The sequence below is a fragment of the Erythrolamprus reginae genome, chromosome 10, assembly GCF_031021105.1.
Source record: "Erythrolamprus reginae isolate rEryReg1 chromosome 10, rEryReg1.hap1, whole genome shotgun sequence".
NCBI classification, from domain to species: domain Eukaryota; kingdom Metazoa; phylum Chordata; class Lepidosauria; order Squamata; family Dipsadidae; genus Erythrolamprus; species Erythrolamprus reginae.
The window spans coordinates 44,862,218-44,878,023 of record NC_091959.1 but is presented as its reverse complement, the minus strand read 5'-3'; the positions used below and the strand labels follow the sequence as shown (position 1 = coordinate 44,878,023).

At 45.0% G+C, this 15,806-nt stretch overlaps 1 protein-coding gene across 1 annotated transcript in view; it reads right to left on the bottom strand.

Moving 5' to 3' along the window:
* Nucleotides 1-3,735: 3,735 nt before the first annotated feature.
* RASAL1 (RAS protein activator like 1) overlaps nt 3,736-15,806 on the bottom strand; it is a 57,012-nt gene continuing 44,941 nt past the window's right edge. Inside the window, 5 exon segments of the mRNA XM_070763100.1 lie at nt 3,736-6,425; nt 8,297-8,361; nt 11,521-11,641; nt 14,357-14,492; nt 15,287-15,424. Of these exon segments, the coding sequence (XP_070619201.1) occupies nt 6,286-6,425; nt 8,297-8,361; nt 11,521-11,641; nt 14,357-14,492; nt 15,287-15,424 (600 nt within the window). The 3' untranslated portion in view covers nt 3,736-6,285.

The window sequence follows — 15,806 nt, the reverse complement described above, 5'->3', positions numbered from 1 at the left end:
GCAGGCACTAGCAAATTAGGACTGTACTGTGTGGGAAGGCTTAAGCGTTGTTATTTCTCCAGCATAAAATTATGGGATTACATATTGGGGGGAGGTTGCACCAATTCTTGAAGTCACTGTGGACTAGAATAGGTGTCCCCAACCTCCAGTCCATGGAGGTAAAGGTTTTCCTTGTTCAGTTGTGTCCCACTCTAGGGACAATATTCAGTGCAGAATGCAGCTGCAAGAGCAATCATGGGCTTTCCGAAAAATGCCCATGTCACACCAACACTCCGCAGTCAGCATTGGTTGCCGATCAGTTTCCGGTCACAATTCAAAGTGTTGGTTATGACCTATAAAGCCCTTCATGGCACCGGACCAGAATATCTCAGGGACCACCACCTGCCGCACGAATCCAAGCGGCCAGTTAGGTCCCACAGAGTTGGCCTTCTCCGGGTCCCGTCAACTAAACTGTGTCGTTTGGCGGGACCCAGGGGAAGAGCCTTTTCTGTGGCGGCCCCGACCCTTTGGAACCAACTCCCCCCAGATATCAGAGTTGCCCCCACCCTCCTTGCCTTTCGTAAGCTCCTTAAAACCCACCTCTGTCATCAGACATGGGGGAATTGAGACTTTCCCTCTCCCTAGGCTTATAAAATTTATGCATGGTATGTCAGTATGTATGATTGGTTTCTAAATTGGGGTTTTTAAATTAACTTAAATATTAGATTTGTTTACATTGTATTATTACTGCTGTTAGCCGCCCCGAGTCTGCGGAGAGGGGCGGCATACAAATCTGATAAATAAATAAATAAATCTCCATTTCCAAGCCAAGGAAATGGCCATTGGTCATTGGCCAAAGAGAACCCAGTAATAGGTTCCTACAAGTCCGGTCAGGTACATAGAACCAGTAGAATAATTTTGACTTTTTTTCTTTTTTTCCCTTCTGGGCTCTGGGTATGTTTTTCCTATTGCAGTAAATGAGGTTGAATGTGTATAATTTTAGAAGATCTGTGCGTTCATGCGTGAGTACATACACATACAGTTTATATAGTAGATAATGTGTATTTTTGCGTGCCTGTGTGTAATATGTATGTACACATATGGCATATAGACATAGAATTAGATAATATATTTTGGATGTTCAGTCATAGTCAATAGACTGGGAATTTGTATCTCTTTGAGGCGAGGAGAGGCCAGGCACCCTAACCCTTGACCCGAGTGACATCAAGTTGGCCATCTTTAAGCCAGTCACATGAGCTTTAAGCCACTCCCCGATCACATGATCATCAAGCCACTCCTTCACGGTCACATGGCCGGCAAGCCACACCCATAAAATAAGCCCCACCCACAGTGTGATAGTAAAAAAATTTATAGCCCTTCACTTACTAACCCTAATTTCTGAACCCCCGGGGGGCCTCTTTACGTTGTCATGTTACAAAATGGAGGCTAAAATATTACAAATGAAGGGTTGCAAGAAGTGAGTGTGTTTATTCTGGTGAAGAAAAGCATTAGGGGTGACATTATTATTATTTATTAGATTTGTATGCCGCCCCTCTCCGTAGACTCGGGGCGGCTCACAACAGTAATAGTACAATATTTAACAAATCTAATAATTAAAAGTCACTAAAACCCCCTTATTTAAAAAGAAACATACGTACAAACATACCATGCATAAACTCTATAGGCCCAGGGCAAATGTCTCAGTTCCCCCATGCCTGGTGGCAAAGGTGGGTTTTAAGGAGCTTACAAAAAGCAAGGAGGGCGGGGGCAGTTCTAATCTCCGAGGGGAGCTGGTTCCAGAGGGTCGGGGCCACCACAGAGAAGGCTCTTCCCCTGGGTCCCACCAGACGACATGATAGCACTCCCGAGGTTGCATTGTGCTAGTTCGGACCGATTCAGGCAAACCGGTAGCAGTGTAACGCCGTCGTATTTAGTCAGATTTTTGAGGCTTGGGGCAACGCAGGGATTCCACTAACCGGCTGCTACTGATACGCTCTTTTTGACCACCAAAATCTCACATGAGGACCAGTAATGGGCAGCCATTTTTTTTTACTGCCACACTGTGGGAGTGGCTTATTTTGTGGGTGTGGCTTAATGGCCATGTGCCTGGCTTGCCGGCCATGTAATCAGGTGGGAGTGGCTTGAACGATCAAGTAGCCTCAACGACTCTCTAAAAGGGATAAAAATGACCAGCTCTCTGCAAGGAATATAAATCCTTCCATTCCCCACCATCCTGTCCTCCTGGATGAGAAACAAAATATCTTCCAAGAAAAAGCAGACAGTCGAGTTTCCTCTTGGGGAAAAAAAAACGCCTTTGGGACAAGCAGCCTTATGCTAATTCAAGATCCTGGTTTCTCTAAATTTGTGTGCATCCGGCTCGTGATTTATGATCTGGATTTTAAAACTGGGAGTCTTTCCTAACCTTGTTTGACAAGCCAATTACAGTGACTTTATTGATTGATTGATTGATTGATTGATTGATTGATTGATTGTTAGGGTTGAAAGGGACCATAAAGGCCATCAAGTTCAACCCCCTGCCGAAGCAGGAACCCTATAGTACACCAGCCAAGTGGCAGTTCAGTCTTTTCTTAAAAATGTCCAGAGTGTTGGAGTTCACAACGTCCGCTGGTAGGTTGTTCCATTGGTTGATTGTTCTGACCGTCAGGAAGTTCCTCCTTATCTCCATGTTGAATCCCTCCTTGGTCAGCTTCCAGCCATTGTTCCTCATCTGGCCCTCTGGTGCCCTGGAGAATAAAGTGATCCCCTCCTCTCTGTGACATCCCCTCGTATACTTGTAGACTGCTATCATGTACGCTCTGGCCCTCCTTTTCTCTAGGCTATCCATGCCCAGTTCCCTCAGTCTCTCTTCGTAAGTCTTGGTTTCCAATCCCTTAATCATCTTGGTTGCTCTTTTTTGCACCTTCTCCAGAGTTTCAATGTCTCTTTTGAAGTGTGGTGACCAGAACTGAATACAGTACTCCAGGTGTGGTCAGACCAGGGCGTAGTAGAGTGGTATTAAGACTTCCCTGGTCTTGGAGTATATTCCCCTGTTGATGCAGCTTAGGATTGTGTTGGCTTTTTTAGCTGCTGCTGCACATTGTCGGCTCATGTTTAGTTGATTGTCCACCAAGACTCCGAGGTCTCTTTCGCAGTCACTACTGCTAAGAGGGGTTTCTCCCAGGTTGTACGTGTGTCCAGGGTTTTTTCTGCCTAGGTGAAGGACTTTGCTCTTGTCGATGTTAAACATCATTTCGTTGGTATGGGCCCACTGTGTTAGTCTGTCTAGGTCTTTCACATGAAGCATTTCATTTTTTTCCTTTTGCAGTGAAAAATAAATTAAAATCTTCGTAACATTTGGAGAGGAGGATAAGGGGAAATGAGGATGGACATTGATTTCAACACTTGGAAATAGAAGGTCATGCTGGAGACTGTAGCCCTTCTCTGCCAGGGGGCATTTTCTATTTTGTTTAAATTAAAACCATCTGTTTAACAGTGAGAGAGAGGGAGGGAGAGGGAGGGAGAGAGAACGTAGCAAGCACCAACAGATGTATACTGTATGCCTCTGGCTCTCTAAGCCTAATTTGGTGGCAAGTTTTCTTTTAGCTGTCGAACTGTTTTGCTAGAGAAAGAAAGAAAGAAAGAAAAAAGAAAGAGAAAGAAAGAAGGAAAGAAAGAAAGAAAGAAAGAAAGAAAGAAAGAAAGAAAGAAAGAAAGTGTTCTGGTTTCTGGTAGAAATAACTTTTATCAAACACATTATTTCATAAACAAAGAAACTCCATTTTATTCTCTTCTCTTCCGGCTACACACACATTTCATACTGGCGTATCTCTCCTGGCTCCGTTATCTTTCTTAATTGCATTCCTTACATTCCTTCTCCTGCTGTGCTAGACAAGATTTATTTCGTAAAAGCATGATCACCAAAAAACAGCAGACGGACAGTTAATCACACAGAATACTTGGCTTACTTGGAGAGCAGCATAAAAATCAACATCTTTTTGTTTGGCAACGTTGAAACTCCACCCTTCTTCTTCACTAGTCCCATGACCTGCCAATTACCTCAGTCAATTATTTAACCCATTCATCTCCTTAATATCTTCTTCCAGACCTTTGCTCTCTATGTTTCTGAATTCTTCTGAATTTAGGATTAACCCAGCGTGCCTCTAATTTTCCCTCACTAGATCCTGAACTCATAGCCCCATCCTGTGGCTGGCCTCCCACTTGTTCTACTACCTGTAACCCCGGGGGCCCCACTACTTCATAAACACTATCTGAATCTGAGTCCTCAATATCTTCATCATCCTCCAACTGATCAAGAGTATGTAAGAAAGAAAGAAAGAAAGAAAGAAAGAAAGAAAGAAAGAAAGAAAGAAGAGAGGATGATGGGAGGTGGCTTATGTTAATTATCGACATCCCTCACAATCAGTGGCAGGACACTGTGACCCTACACATTCACTTCTGAGATCAGAGAATTTGAGCAGGGGAGCATACAGGGTGCAGTTAAAACAGTCATAAAGAAAGAAAGAAAAAGATGGATAAAGGAAGGAAGGAGAAAGTTGGAGAGAGAAATGGAAGAATGGATGGATAGAGGAAGGGAGGAAGGAGAAAGTTGGAGAGAAACGGAAGAAGGGATGGATAGAGGAAGGAAGAAGAAAGAGAGAAATGGAAGAAGGAATGGATAGAGGAAGGGAAGGAGAAATGGTAGAAGGGATGGATAGAGGAAGGGAAGGATGAAGAAGAAAGTTTGAGGAATGGAAGAAGGGATAGATAGAAGAAGGAAGGAGAAAGTTGGAGAGAGAAATGGAAGAATGGATGGATAGAGGAAGGGAGGAAGGAGAAAGTTGAAGAAATGAAAGAAGGGATGGGTAGAGGAAAGGAAGGAGAAGGAAGGAGGAAGGGAGGGATTGAGGAAAGGGAAGGGAAGAAGAAAAGGAGGAAATGGTTGGAGAGAGAAACAGAAGAAGGGAGGGATAGAGGGAGGGAGGAAGGGAGGCAAGAAGGAGAGAGGTGAGCACCAGGTGAGGACCAAAGTTGAACAAGCACCCTAAGAGGGGCATAGCAACTTGACATACCACAACCAAGATATCCCTGTTCATTAGAACAGCATGTTGGGTGATCTAGACCAGGCTGGCTGGAGAATTCTGAGACTTGGAACCACAAGTCTTAAAGTTACTAAGTTTGGAGAACCCGGATCCAGACAAATTATGCAAGACGCATCCAACAATCTCCACATGTATATTACTTTATTCTCCTGTTTTCATTGGGGTACGTGGCCCACAGAGGAACGGCTCCGGAACAGTTGTCAAGGGAGTTTATTCAGCCCCTTCTGAAAATGTTATGCGATCATCAGTCTCTCTTCTTGAGATTGGACCTCTCCCCCCAATATTTTCAAGCTTATTTTTATGGCGATAAAGACTAGAAAGTTGATATGTGTGTGAGAGAAAGGGAAGAGGCAATAGGGAGAGAAAGAGAGAGGGAGAGAGAGATCTTCACCACTTATGATGGTGACCAGACTCACAATCTGGATGTCAGGAGACTTGTAATCCAGAGGAACTAACTTCCATCCATCTAAACCAAACGGACTCGCATGCTATTTTTTCTGAGAAAGATTCATGTGGTATCTTTCCTGCTTGAACAGAAAGGTGTTGTAATTTCTATCATGTTCTTCTCAGTCTCTTGTTCTTTCTTTCATTGTTAAGAACCTAAGAAGAGCCCTGCTGAATCGGGCCAAAGCCCATCGAGTCCAGCATTCTGTGTCACACAGTGGCCCACCAATTGTCCATGGGGATCTTGAGCAGAAAGAGAAGGCAAGACCCTCCCTTTCCCTTGACTCTCAACACATGGGACCCAAAGGAACCCTGCCTGCCTCAACCAACATAGAGATGGCACTTGGATGTCCATTTCAATAAGGGAGGGAAGGAAGGAAGGGACCATAAGAACATAACAAGAGCCATGCTGAATTGGGCCCAAGCCCCTTGAGTCCAGCATTCTGTGTCCCACAGTGGCCCACCAATTGTCCATGGGGATCTTTAACAGAACAAGAGAGCAAAACCCTCTCCCTTGACCCCCCAAAAATGGTACCCAAGGGAATCCTGCCTGCCTCAACCAACATAGAGGCGGCACTTGGACATCTGTTTCAATAGCCACTGATACACGTGGCATCCATGAATCTGTATAATCTGTCTAATTGTTCAGCAAGAGCATAATTTGCAGGTTAGGTAGTAGCTTTCTTCTCTGAAACAGATGTGAAGACGACATCATCATTACAACACAAGACGAAACAATCCGGTTCCCAGTGGGAGACACCACCTAGGCAGGTGGGAGAGTGCCAGTCCCTGGTTTCTCCCCATCTTCTTGAAATTCAAAAGCCTTGTGGGCTTGCTCCAGTCCTTGGATGACTTCTAGAAGGTGAGCAGCTGCTGTCAACCTTCGCTGGGTTTGGTCTGAAGCTGGGCGTGGAATAGAGAAGAGAAGGGGAGAAAGAAAAACAGCAGGAGGTCAACCTTGAGTTAACGAAGGGGGACATTTCCACAAAAATACACATTATCTACTATATAAACTGTATGTGTATGTACACACACACAAACACACACATGCACAACTCTTTTAAAATTATAGAAACATAGAAGATTGACGGCAGAAAAAGACCTCCTGGTCCATCTAGTCTGCCCTTATACTATTTTATTTATTTGTTTGTTTGTTTGTTTGTTTATTTATTTATTTATTGTTAGAGTTGAAAGGGACCATGACGGCCATCGAGTTCAACCCCCTGCCCAAGCAGGAACCCTATAGTACACCAGTCAAGTGGCAGTTCAATCTTCTCTTAAAAATGTCCAGAGTGTTGGAGTTCACAACGTCTGCTAGTACATTGTTCCATTGGTTGATCGCTCTGACCGTCAGGAAGTTCCTCCTTATCTCCATGTTGAATCTCTCCTTGGTCAGCTTCCAGCCGTTGTTCCTCGTCCGGCCCTCTGGTGCCCTGAAGAATAAAGTGATCCCCTCCTCTCTGTGACATCCACTCATATACTTGTAGACTGCTATCATGTACGTTCTGGCCCTCCTTTTCTCTAGGCTATCCATGCCCAGTTCCTTCAGTCTCTCTTCGTAAGTCTTGGTTTCCAATCCCTTAATCATCCTGGTTGCTCTTTTTTGCACCTTCTCCAGAGTTTCAATGTCTCTTTTGAAGTGTGGTGACCAGAACTGAATACAGTATGCTCTTTCTTGTATTTTATCTTAGGATGGATCTATGTTTATCCTATGTTTAAATTCAGTTACTGTGGATTTACCAACCACGTCTGCTGGAAGTTTGTTCCAAGGATCTACTACTCTTTCAGTGAAATAATATTTTCTCGTGTTGCTTTTGATCTTTCCCCCCACTAACCTCAGATTGTGCCCCCTGGTTCTAGTGTTCACTTTCAATTATACACATTCAACCTCATTTACTCCGATAGGAAAAACATATCCAGAGCCCAGAAGGGAAAAAAAGAAAAAAAAATTCTAATTTTTTTCTACCAGTTCTGTGTACCTGACCAAAATTTTTCTACCGGTTCTGCATATCTGACCGTACCCATGAGAGCCCATCACTGCTTTCCACATACAGTATGTCTCTATGTTTCTCCTCTCTTTTACAGCCCAAGAAACTCCATTACCTAGGCTAGTGATGGCGAATGAAGTGCTATCTGCTAGCACGCAAGCTGTTGCCCTAGCTCAGCTCCAATGTGCTTGTGTGTGCCGGTGGCTGACTTAATGAGGGTGTTTTTGGCTTCCAGGGAGCCTCCAGGGGGATGGGGAAGGTGTTTTTACCCTCCTCCGCCTCCAGGGAAATCTTTGGAGCCTGGGGAGGGCGAAACACGAGCCTACTGTGCCCACCAGAAGTTGGGAAACAGGCTGTTTCTGGCCTCCGGGGGGCAACGGAAGCTGTTTTCGCCCTTCCCAGGCATTGAATTATGGGTGTGGGCATTTGGGCAAGTGCAATAGCATTCGGGCATGCTCTTTCGACACCCGAGGGAAAAAAGGTTCGCCATCACTGACCTAGGCAGTATCTCATCTCCTTCTGCCCCCCCCCCCCCAGACCATTGCAACAGCATGGCAAACATGTTTGTGTGTGCAAAACACGAGACAGATCTCTGGGCATAGATGAAAGCAGAGAAATTGTGACAAAGTCAAGCTACTGAACAGAAGCGAAGGCTGGAGGAGTTATGCATTGTTGGTCATGCGTGGAGCCAAAGCTACTTTGGTGGTTTATTTTTATCACCTTCTACCCGTCTCTTTTCCTGTCCTCCACGCCAGCTTCTAGGCAACCCAGAATATCCAGGCCTACCTCTTTTGGCTTCGCTGCTTGGCTCCTGCGTAGCCTCCGTGTTCGAAATCTCCTGGTACTTTTCCCTACGGGACGGTAAAAAGCAAGCCATTAATCACAGGCCAATAAGCCTTAAAAGCGGGTTGAAAGGGGCAATTAATCACCGACATCATTAATTGCAAGCTTTAGGAGCACGCCTCTCACGAGGAATACAGGACATCCCAACACCTGGAATGGCCTTTTCAAAAGCAATGCAGAGAGAGAGAGAAAAAGAGAGAGAGAGAGAAAGGGAGAGAGAGAAAGAGAGAGAGAAAGGGAGAAAGGGAGAGAGAGAGAAAGAGAGAGAGAGAAAGAAAGAGAGAGAGAGAGAGAGAGAGAGAGAGACAGAGCAGGAAGGAGAAGGAGAGGGAGAGAAAGAGAGAAAGTGAGAGAGAGAGAAAGAGAAAGAAAGAGAGAGAGAGAAAGAGAGAGAGAAAGGGAGAAAGGGAGAGAGAGAGAAAGAGAGAGAGAGAAAGAGAAAGAAAGAGAGAGAGAGAAAGAGACACAGAGCAGGAGGGAGAAGGAGAGGGAGAGAAAGGGAGAAAGGGAGAGAGAGAGAGAGAGAAAGAAAGAGAGAAAGAGAAAGAGACACAGAGCAGGAGGGAGAAGGAGAGTGAGAGAACGAAAGAAAGGGAGAGAGAGAAAGGGAGAAAGAGAGAGAGAAAGAGAGAGAAAGAGACACAGAGCAGGAGGGAGAAGGAGAGGGAGAGAAAGGGAGAAAGGGAGAGAGAGAGAGAGAAAGAGAGAAAGAGAAAGAGACACAGAGCAGGAGGGAGAAGGAGAGTGAGAGAACGAAAGAAAGGGAGAGAGAGAAAGAGAGAAAGGGAGAAAGAGAGAGAGAGAAAGAGAGAGAAAGAGACACAGAGCAGGAGGGAGAAGAAGAGGGAGAGAAAGAAAGAGAAAGAGGCACAAAGCAGGAGGGAGAGGGAGAGAGAGAGAAGGAGAGAGGGAGAGAGAGAAGGAGAAGAAGAAGAAAAAGAAGAAGAAGAACAACAACAACAGCAACAACAGCAACAATAACCTAGGATGTTGGCATCAACCTGTATCAACCATTAGCACCAGGTATCTATAACATTTTTAAAAATGTTCAGTTGATTGAGTTTCATGCTTAATGAATAAAAGGGATGAGTATTAGTATTAGTATTAGTATTAGTATTAGTATTAATATTTTGACTACCCTGGGACAATTTCCTTAGCTGGGGCTGCCCTCTGCTGGAAGCCTCTGTGAAATTTAAGACCCAACCAATGTCAAACAGGAATGAAACTCGCTGCGCACCTCCCCCTGCTGGTCAAGCGAAAGGACAACACCATGCCGGAAGTGTCAATGTCAAACTGTAAACATTTCCTCCCCACCCAAATGGCCTGCAAGATGAGCATAAACTCTAGTGCTACTGGTCCTTGACAAACCAGCTTTTATTTAGTGACTCGTTGACATTACAATGACACTAAAAAAAAAAAGAGTGGGGACAATTCTGCATTCTAACCTCTGCGCTCTTAGCAAAGTCATTGGTGGAACTAGCAGTATAATTCTGTGGTGTCTCGTTTAATGACCGTGGAGGAAAAAAGATAGTAAAACTAAATGCCGTCTAATGAAGCCTCACGTAATCCCTGCACTGCTTAACAGTAAATGTTCTTGGGGGAAAGGAATCCTCAATCTGAGTATTGTATTGGCAGTTCTGTGTTAGCAAAAACTTCAGAAGAGAAGGATTTAGGGGTAGTGATTTCTGACAGTCTCAAAATGGGTGAGCAGTGTGGTCGGGCAGTAGGAAAAGCAAGTAGGATGCTTGGCTGCATAGCTAGAGGTATAACAAGCAGGAAGAGGGAGATTGTGATCCCCTTATATAGAGCGCTGGTGAGACCACATTTGGAATACTACTGTGTTCAGTTCTGGAGACCTCACCTACAAAAAGATATTGACAAAATTGAACGGGTCCAAAGACAGGCTACAAGAATGGTGGAAGGTCTTAAGCATAAAACGTATCAGGAAAGACTTCATGAACTCAATCTGTATAGTCTGGAGGACAGAAGGAAAAGGGGGGACATGATTGAAACATTTAAATATGTTAAAGGGTTAAATAAGGTTCAGGAGGGAAGTGTTTTTTATAGGAAAGTGAACACAAGAACAAGGGACCACAATCTGAAGTTAGTTGGGGGAAAGATCAAAAGCAACGTGAGAAAATATTATTTTACTGAAAGAGTAGTAGATGCTTGGAACAAACTCCCAGCAGACGTGGTTGATCAATCCACAGTCACTGAATTGAAACCTGCCTGGGATAAACATAGATCCATCCTAAGATAAAATGCAGGAAATAGTATAAGGGCAGACTAGAGCAGTGTTTTTCAACCAGTGTGCCGCGGCACACTAGTGTGCCGTGAGACATGGTCATGTGTGCCGTGGGGAAATTAAACATGGGTCCCAAACTACTATTCCTGCCAGGACATCCCTTTTGTGTTCATTGAAACAGGCCCAAGTTTCACACTAAATGAGTATAAATACATTTAAAAACTATAGTATTAACTATATATATAACATGTACTGCGTTAGAGTGTCATTTTGGTTGGTGATGTGCCCCAGGATTTTGTAAATGTACAAAATGTGCCACGGCTCAAAAAAGGTTGAAAATCACTGGACTAGAGGGACCATGAGGTCTTTTCCTGCCGTCAGTCTTCTATGTTTCTGTTTCTATGTTTCTGGCTACTTCTTGTAGTCTCACCTCAAGGAGTACAGTGTTCCCTTGTTTATTGCAGGTGTTACGTTCCAGGACCACCCGCGGTAAATGAAAATCCGCAAAGTAGGGACGCTATATTTATTTAAGTGTAGGAGCAGACTCGGAGATGGAGAAGCTGCCTGCAGACGAAATTTAAACAACGTGCTACGGTACTGAGCCAATCAGGCTCTGGGATGCAAAGCAGCACTCTCTGGTTGGTCACTTCTCCACCAATCAACCCATTGTGCTGTTGCTTACAATCTCATGTAGGCAACTAGCGTCTCAGAAAACCCGCAAAGTAGCAAAAATCTGCGATATATTTTTTTTCCATTAATATTTTATAAAAACCCGCGACGCACCAAGTCCGCGAAAGGTGAACCGCGAAGTGGCGAGGGATCACCGTATCCATATCTTCTTCTTCAGGTGCAATCCGGCCCGTGTGCCATTGCCCCCCCCTCGCCAAACAAGATCGGACCAATCCTTCCGCCCTGTACGAACCTGAGCTTGTCTTTGTGCAGCAAAAGCTGCTTGTACACCATCTGAGCTTCGACATCGGGGTCCAGCGGGTCACTCCAGTCGCCCAGGGTCACTGCAGAATGCGTACGGCTGCAGCCCCGAACTGTAACCAAACCACAAGCACAGGTGGTCCTGTAAGTTGAAGGAACAGGAGGGCTACGTAGCCCAGAGGTGGGGAATGGAGTCCTGTGATACTACCAGGGAAAGGCTGCAAAATTATTTACTACCACCTTGTGGGCGTGGCTTATTTTGTGGGTGTGGCTTGCCGGCCACGTGACCAGGTGTGAATGGCTTGATGATCATGTGATGGGGGACTGGCTTAAAGGTGGCCAACTTGACGTCACTCACGTCAAGGGTTAGGGTTAGGATGCCTGGCCTCTCCTTGCCTCAAAGAGATACAATTTCCCTCTCTATTTATTATTATTGAGCATTCAAAATATACTATTTAATTCTATGTATATATTTGTATTTGTATTTATTAGATTTGTATGCCGCCCCTCTCCGCAGACTCGGGGCAGCTCACAACAGTGATAAAAACGGTACATAGAGACAAATCTAATAATTAAAATCTAAAATAGCAATTATACATATAAAAATCTAAAAAAACCCAGTAAATAAAAACATACATACAGTCATGTTGTGCACAGAAACTACATAGGCAAGGGGAAGATGTCTCAGTTCCCCCAAGCTTGACAACAGAGGGTCGGGGCCGCCACAGAGAAGGCTCTCCCCCTGGGTCCCGCCAGACGGCATTGTTTAGTCGACGGGACCCGGAGAAGACCAACTCTGTGGGACCTAACCGGTCGCTGGGATTCGTGTGGCAGAAGGCGGTCTCGTAGATAATCTGGTCCAGTGCCATGAAGGGCTTTATAGGTCATAACCAACACTTTGAATTGTGCCCAGAAATTGATCAGCAACCAATGCAGACTGCGGAGTGTTGGAGTAACATGGGCATATTTGGGAAAGCCCATGATAGCTCTCGCAGCTGCATTCTGCACGATCTGAAGTTTCCGAACACGTTTCAAAGGTAGCCCCATGTAGAGAGCATTACATACATATTACACACAGGCACACAAAAATATACATTATCTACTATGTAAACTATATGTGTGACCGTACCCATAGGAGCCCATCACTAGTTATTATCTGTAAAACCCTACATGGCTTAGGACCAGATTACTACCTGACTGTCTACTGCCTCATATATCCCAGCAGCAGGTAGATGTTTCATTATGTAAACTAGGTAATAAAATCAGGATGAGCACTGAAGATGTTATCTAGCTGGGTAATGAAATGTCTGCAAGACAACAACTAAGTTCATAGAGTACCAAGGAGGCCCCATTTCTAGAGAACCCTTCAAATCCTAGACCTTCTAGAGCAGGGGTAGGCAAAGTTGGCTCTTCTATGACATGTGGTTTTCAACTCCCAGAATTCCTGATCTAGCATGATTGGTTCTTCTACTCTTCTACCACTCTACTACGCCCTCGTTCGACCACACTTGGAGTACTGTATTCAGTTCTGGTCACCACACTTCAAAAGAGACATTGAAACTCTGGAGAAGGTGCAAAAAAGAGCAATCAAGATGTTTAAGGGACTGGAAACCAAGACTTACGAAGAGAGACTGAGGGAACTGGGCATGGATAGCCTAGAGAAAAAGAGGGCCAGAGTGGACATGATAGCAGTCTACAAGTATACGAGGGGATGTCACAGAGAGGAGGGGATCACTTTATTCTTCAGGGCACCAGAGGGCCGGATGAGGAACAACGGCTGGAAGCTGACCAAGGAGGGATTCAACATGGAGATAAGGAGGAACTTTCTGATGGTCAGAGCGATCAACCAATGGAATAATCTACCAGCGGACGTTGTGAACTCCAACACTCTGGACATTTTTAAGAGAAGATTGAACTGCCACTTGACAGGTGTACTATAGGGTTCCTGCTTGGGCGGGGGATTGAACTCAATGGCCGTCATGGTCCCTTTCAACTCTAACAATAAATATTATTATTTTATTATTATTATTATTATTTATTGGACTTGTATGCCGCCCCTCTCCGCAGACTCGGGGCGGCTAACAACAGTGGCAAAACAACATGAACAATCCAATTAATAAAAACAACTAAAAAAACCCTTATTATTAAAAAAACCCCAAACATACACACAAACATACCATGCATAACTTGTAGTAGCCTAGGGGGAAAGGATAACCTAACTCCCCCATGCCTGGTGACAAAGGTGGGTCTTAAGTAATTTGCGAAAGACAAGGAGGGTGGGGGCCATTCTAATCTCTGGGGGGAGTTGGTCCCAGAGGGCCGGGGCCGCCACAGAGAAGGTTCTTCCCCTGGGGCCCGCCAAACGACATTGTTTGGTCGATGGGACCCGGAGAAGGCCAACTCTGTGGGACCTTATCGGCCGCTGGGATTCGTGCGGTAGAAGGCGGTTCCGGATGTATTCTGGCCCAATGCCATGTAGGGCTTTGAAGGTCATTACCAACACTTTGAATTGTGACCGGAAACCGATCGGCAGCCAGTGCAGGCCGCGGAGTGTTGCAGAAACGTGGGCAAATCTAGGAAGCCCCACGATGGCTCTTGCGGCCGCATTCTGACAATCTGAAGTTTAAATTCTGGGAGTCCACATGCCATAGAAGAGCCAACTTTGCCTACCCCTGTTCTAGAGAACCCTAGAACTTCTACAGAAGCCTTCAAGTCCTAGAGTTCTAGAACTTCTAGAGAATCCTTGACAGGGATCAGCTCTTTTTCCATCAAGTGTCAGATGGGGCTTCCTTCCAACCCTGGGATTCTACGATGGAGGGTCTGATTACCGGCACGGTCCGTCTGCAAGCAACAAGTCCAGCGATTGCCTCTGAAGGCCCCCGGGTGGCAAAAGGGCATCATGCATTCGTTGGAGATGGTGGCTTTTCGGATGGCGGAAAGCCATTGATTGAGCTCGTTGACATTCTGTCAAAAAAAGAGGGGGAAGACAGAAGAAGTTCATGACCCTAACTGGGTCAAAGTATCAGTGCCCGGGCATGACTAAAAGAGTGTAACTCCAAACCAGCGGTGGGTTTCTACCAGTTCGCCCCAATTTGCAGGATTTTTTCATTGCTACTCTCTCCAAGAAGTTTTTTTCCAGCCCTAAATCTTTGCAGGCTTGTTTTCATTGCTATTCTCTCTGAAAAAGCTTTTTTCAGCTCTCATGAAGTGCTAACAATCTTCCCAGCTTGCAGGATTTTTTCATTGCTACTCTCTGCAAGAAGTTTTTCCCAGCCCTAAATCTTTGCAGGCTTGTTTTCATTGCTACTCTCTCCAAAAAATGTTTTTTTAGGCCTAAGGAGGTAATAACAATCTTCCCAGCTTGCAGGATTTTTTCATTGCTACTCTCTCCGAGAAGTTTTTTTCCAGCCCTAAATCTTTGCAGGCTTGTTTTCTTCGCTATTCTCTCTGAAAAAGCTTTTTTCAGCTCTCATGAAGTGCTAACAATCTTCCCAGCTTGCAGGATTTTTTCATTGCTACTCTCTGCAAGAAGTTTTTCCCAGTCCTGTCTTTGCAGGTTTGTTTTCATTGCTACTCCCTCTGAAGATGTTTTTTTTCCAGCCCTAACCAGGGGATAAAATAATGTGCTGAAGCTGACCAGACTAAGGATGCTAGCCAGATGAATACAATGTAGGTGGATTGTTTTTCCCCTATTTTCCTCCACCAAAACTCTGAACGTACCAAATTAGGTTGCCTGGTGAGCATAAACCCGGCCGTACCTTACACTGAATGTACATGGTAAACAACTGTCCCCCCGTTTCTCTCGTGGTGATTTGCATCACATGGGGCTGTTGGAAAGCATTTTCATCTACCCGTTCCACAGCGCAGATCCGTTGGATTGGAATGGATGTATGGACCTGAGCATGGAGATGGGAAAAAAACATTAGCCCTGCGAGGTAAAGTCCAAATTTTTTTAAAAATCACACCTGGCAGTACACGCTCTAGGTTGAATTAAACAACCGTTTATTCAACGATCCTTTGAAGTTACGATGGCACTTATGCGATTAGGATATAGCCACTGTGGCCTAGAGGTGGCGCTCTTGCCTCACAATCAGGAGGTTGTGAGTTCGATGCTAGGTAGAGGCAGATCTTTCTCTCTCTGGACACAATGAGAATATATCTGCGGAACCAAACTCCACACTGGCGTCAGGGAGAGCATCCGGTCAGTTAACGCTCTTCTAGCTCCGTTCAGTTGCCCAGACTCCACCCCGCAAAGGATTATGGGGTTGTTAAACAAAG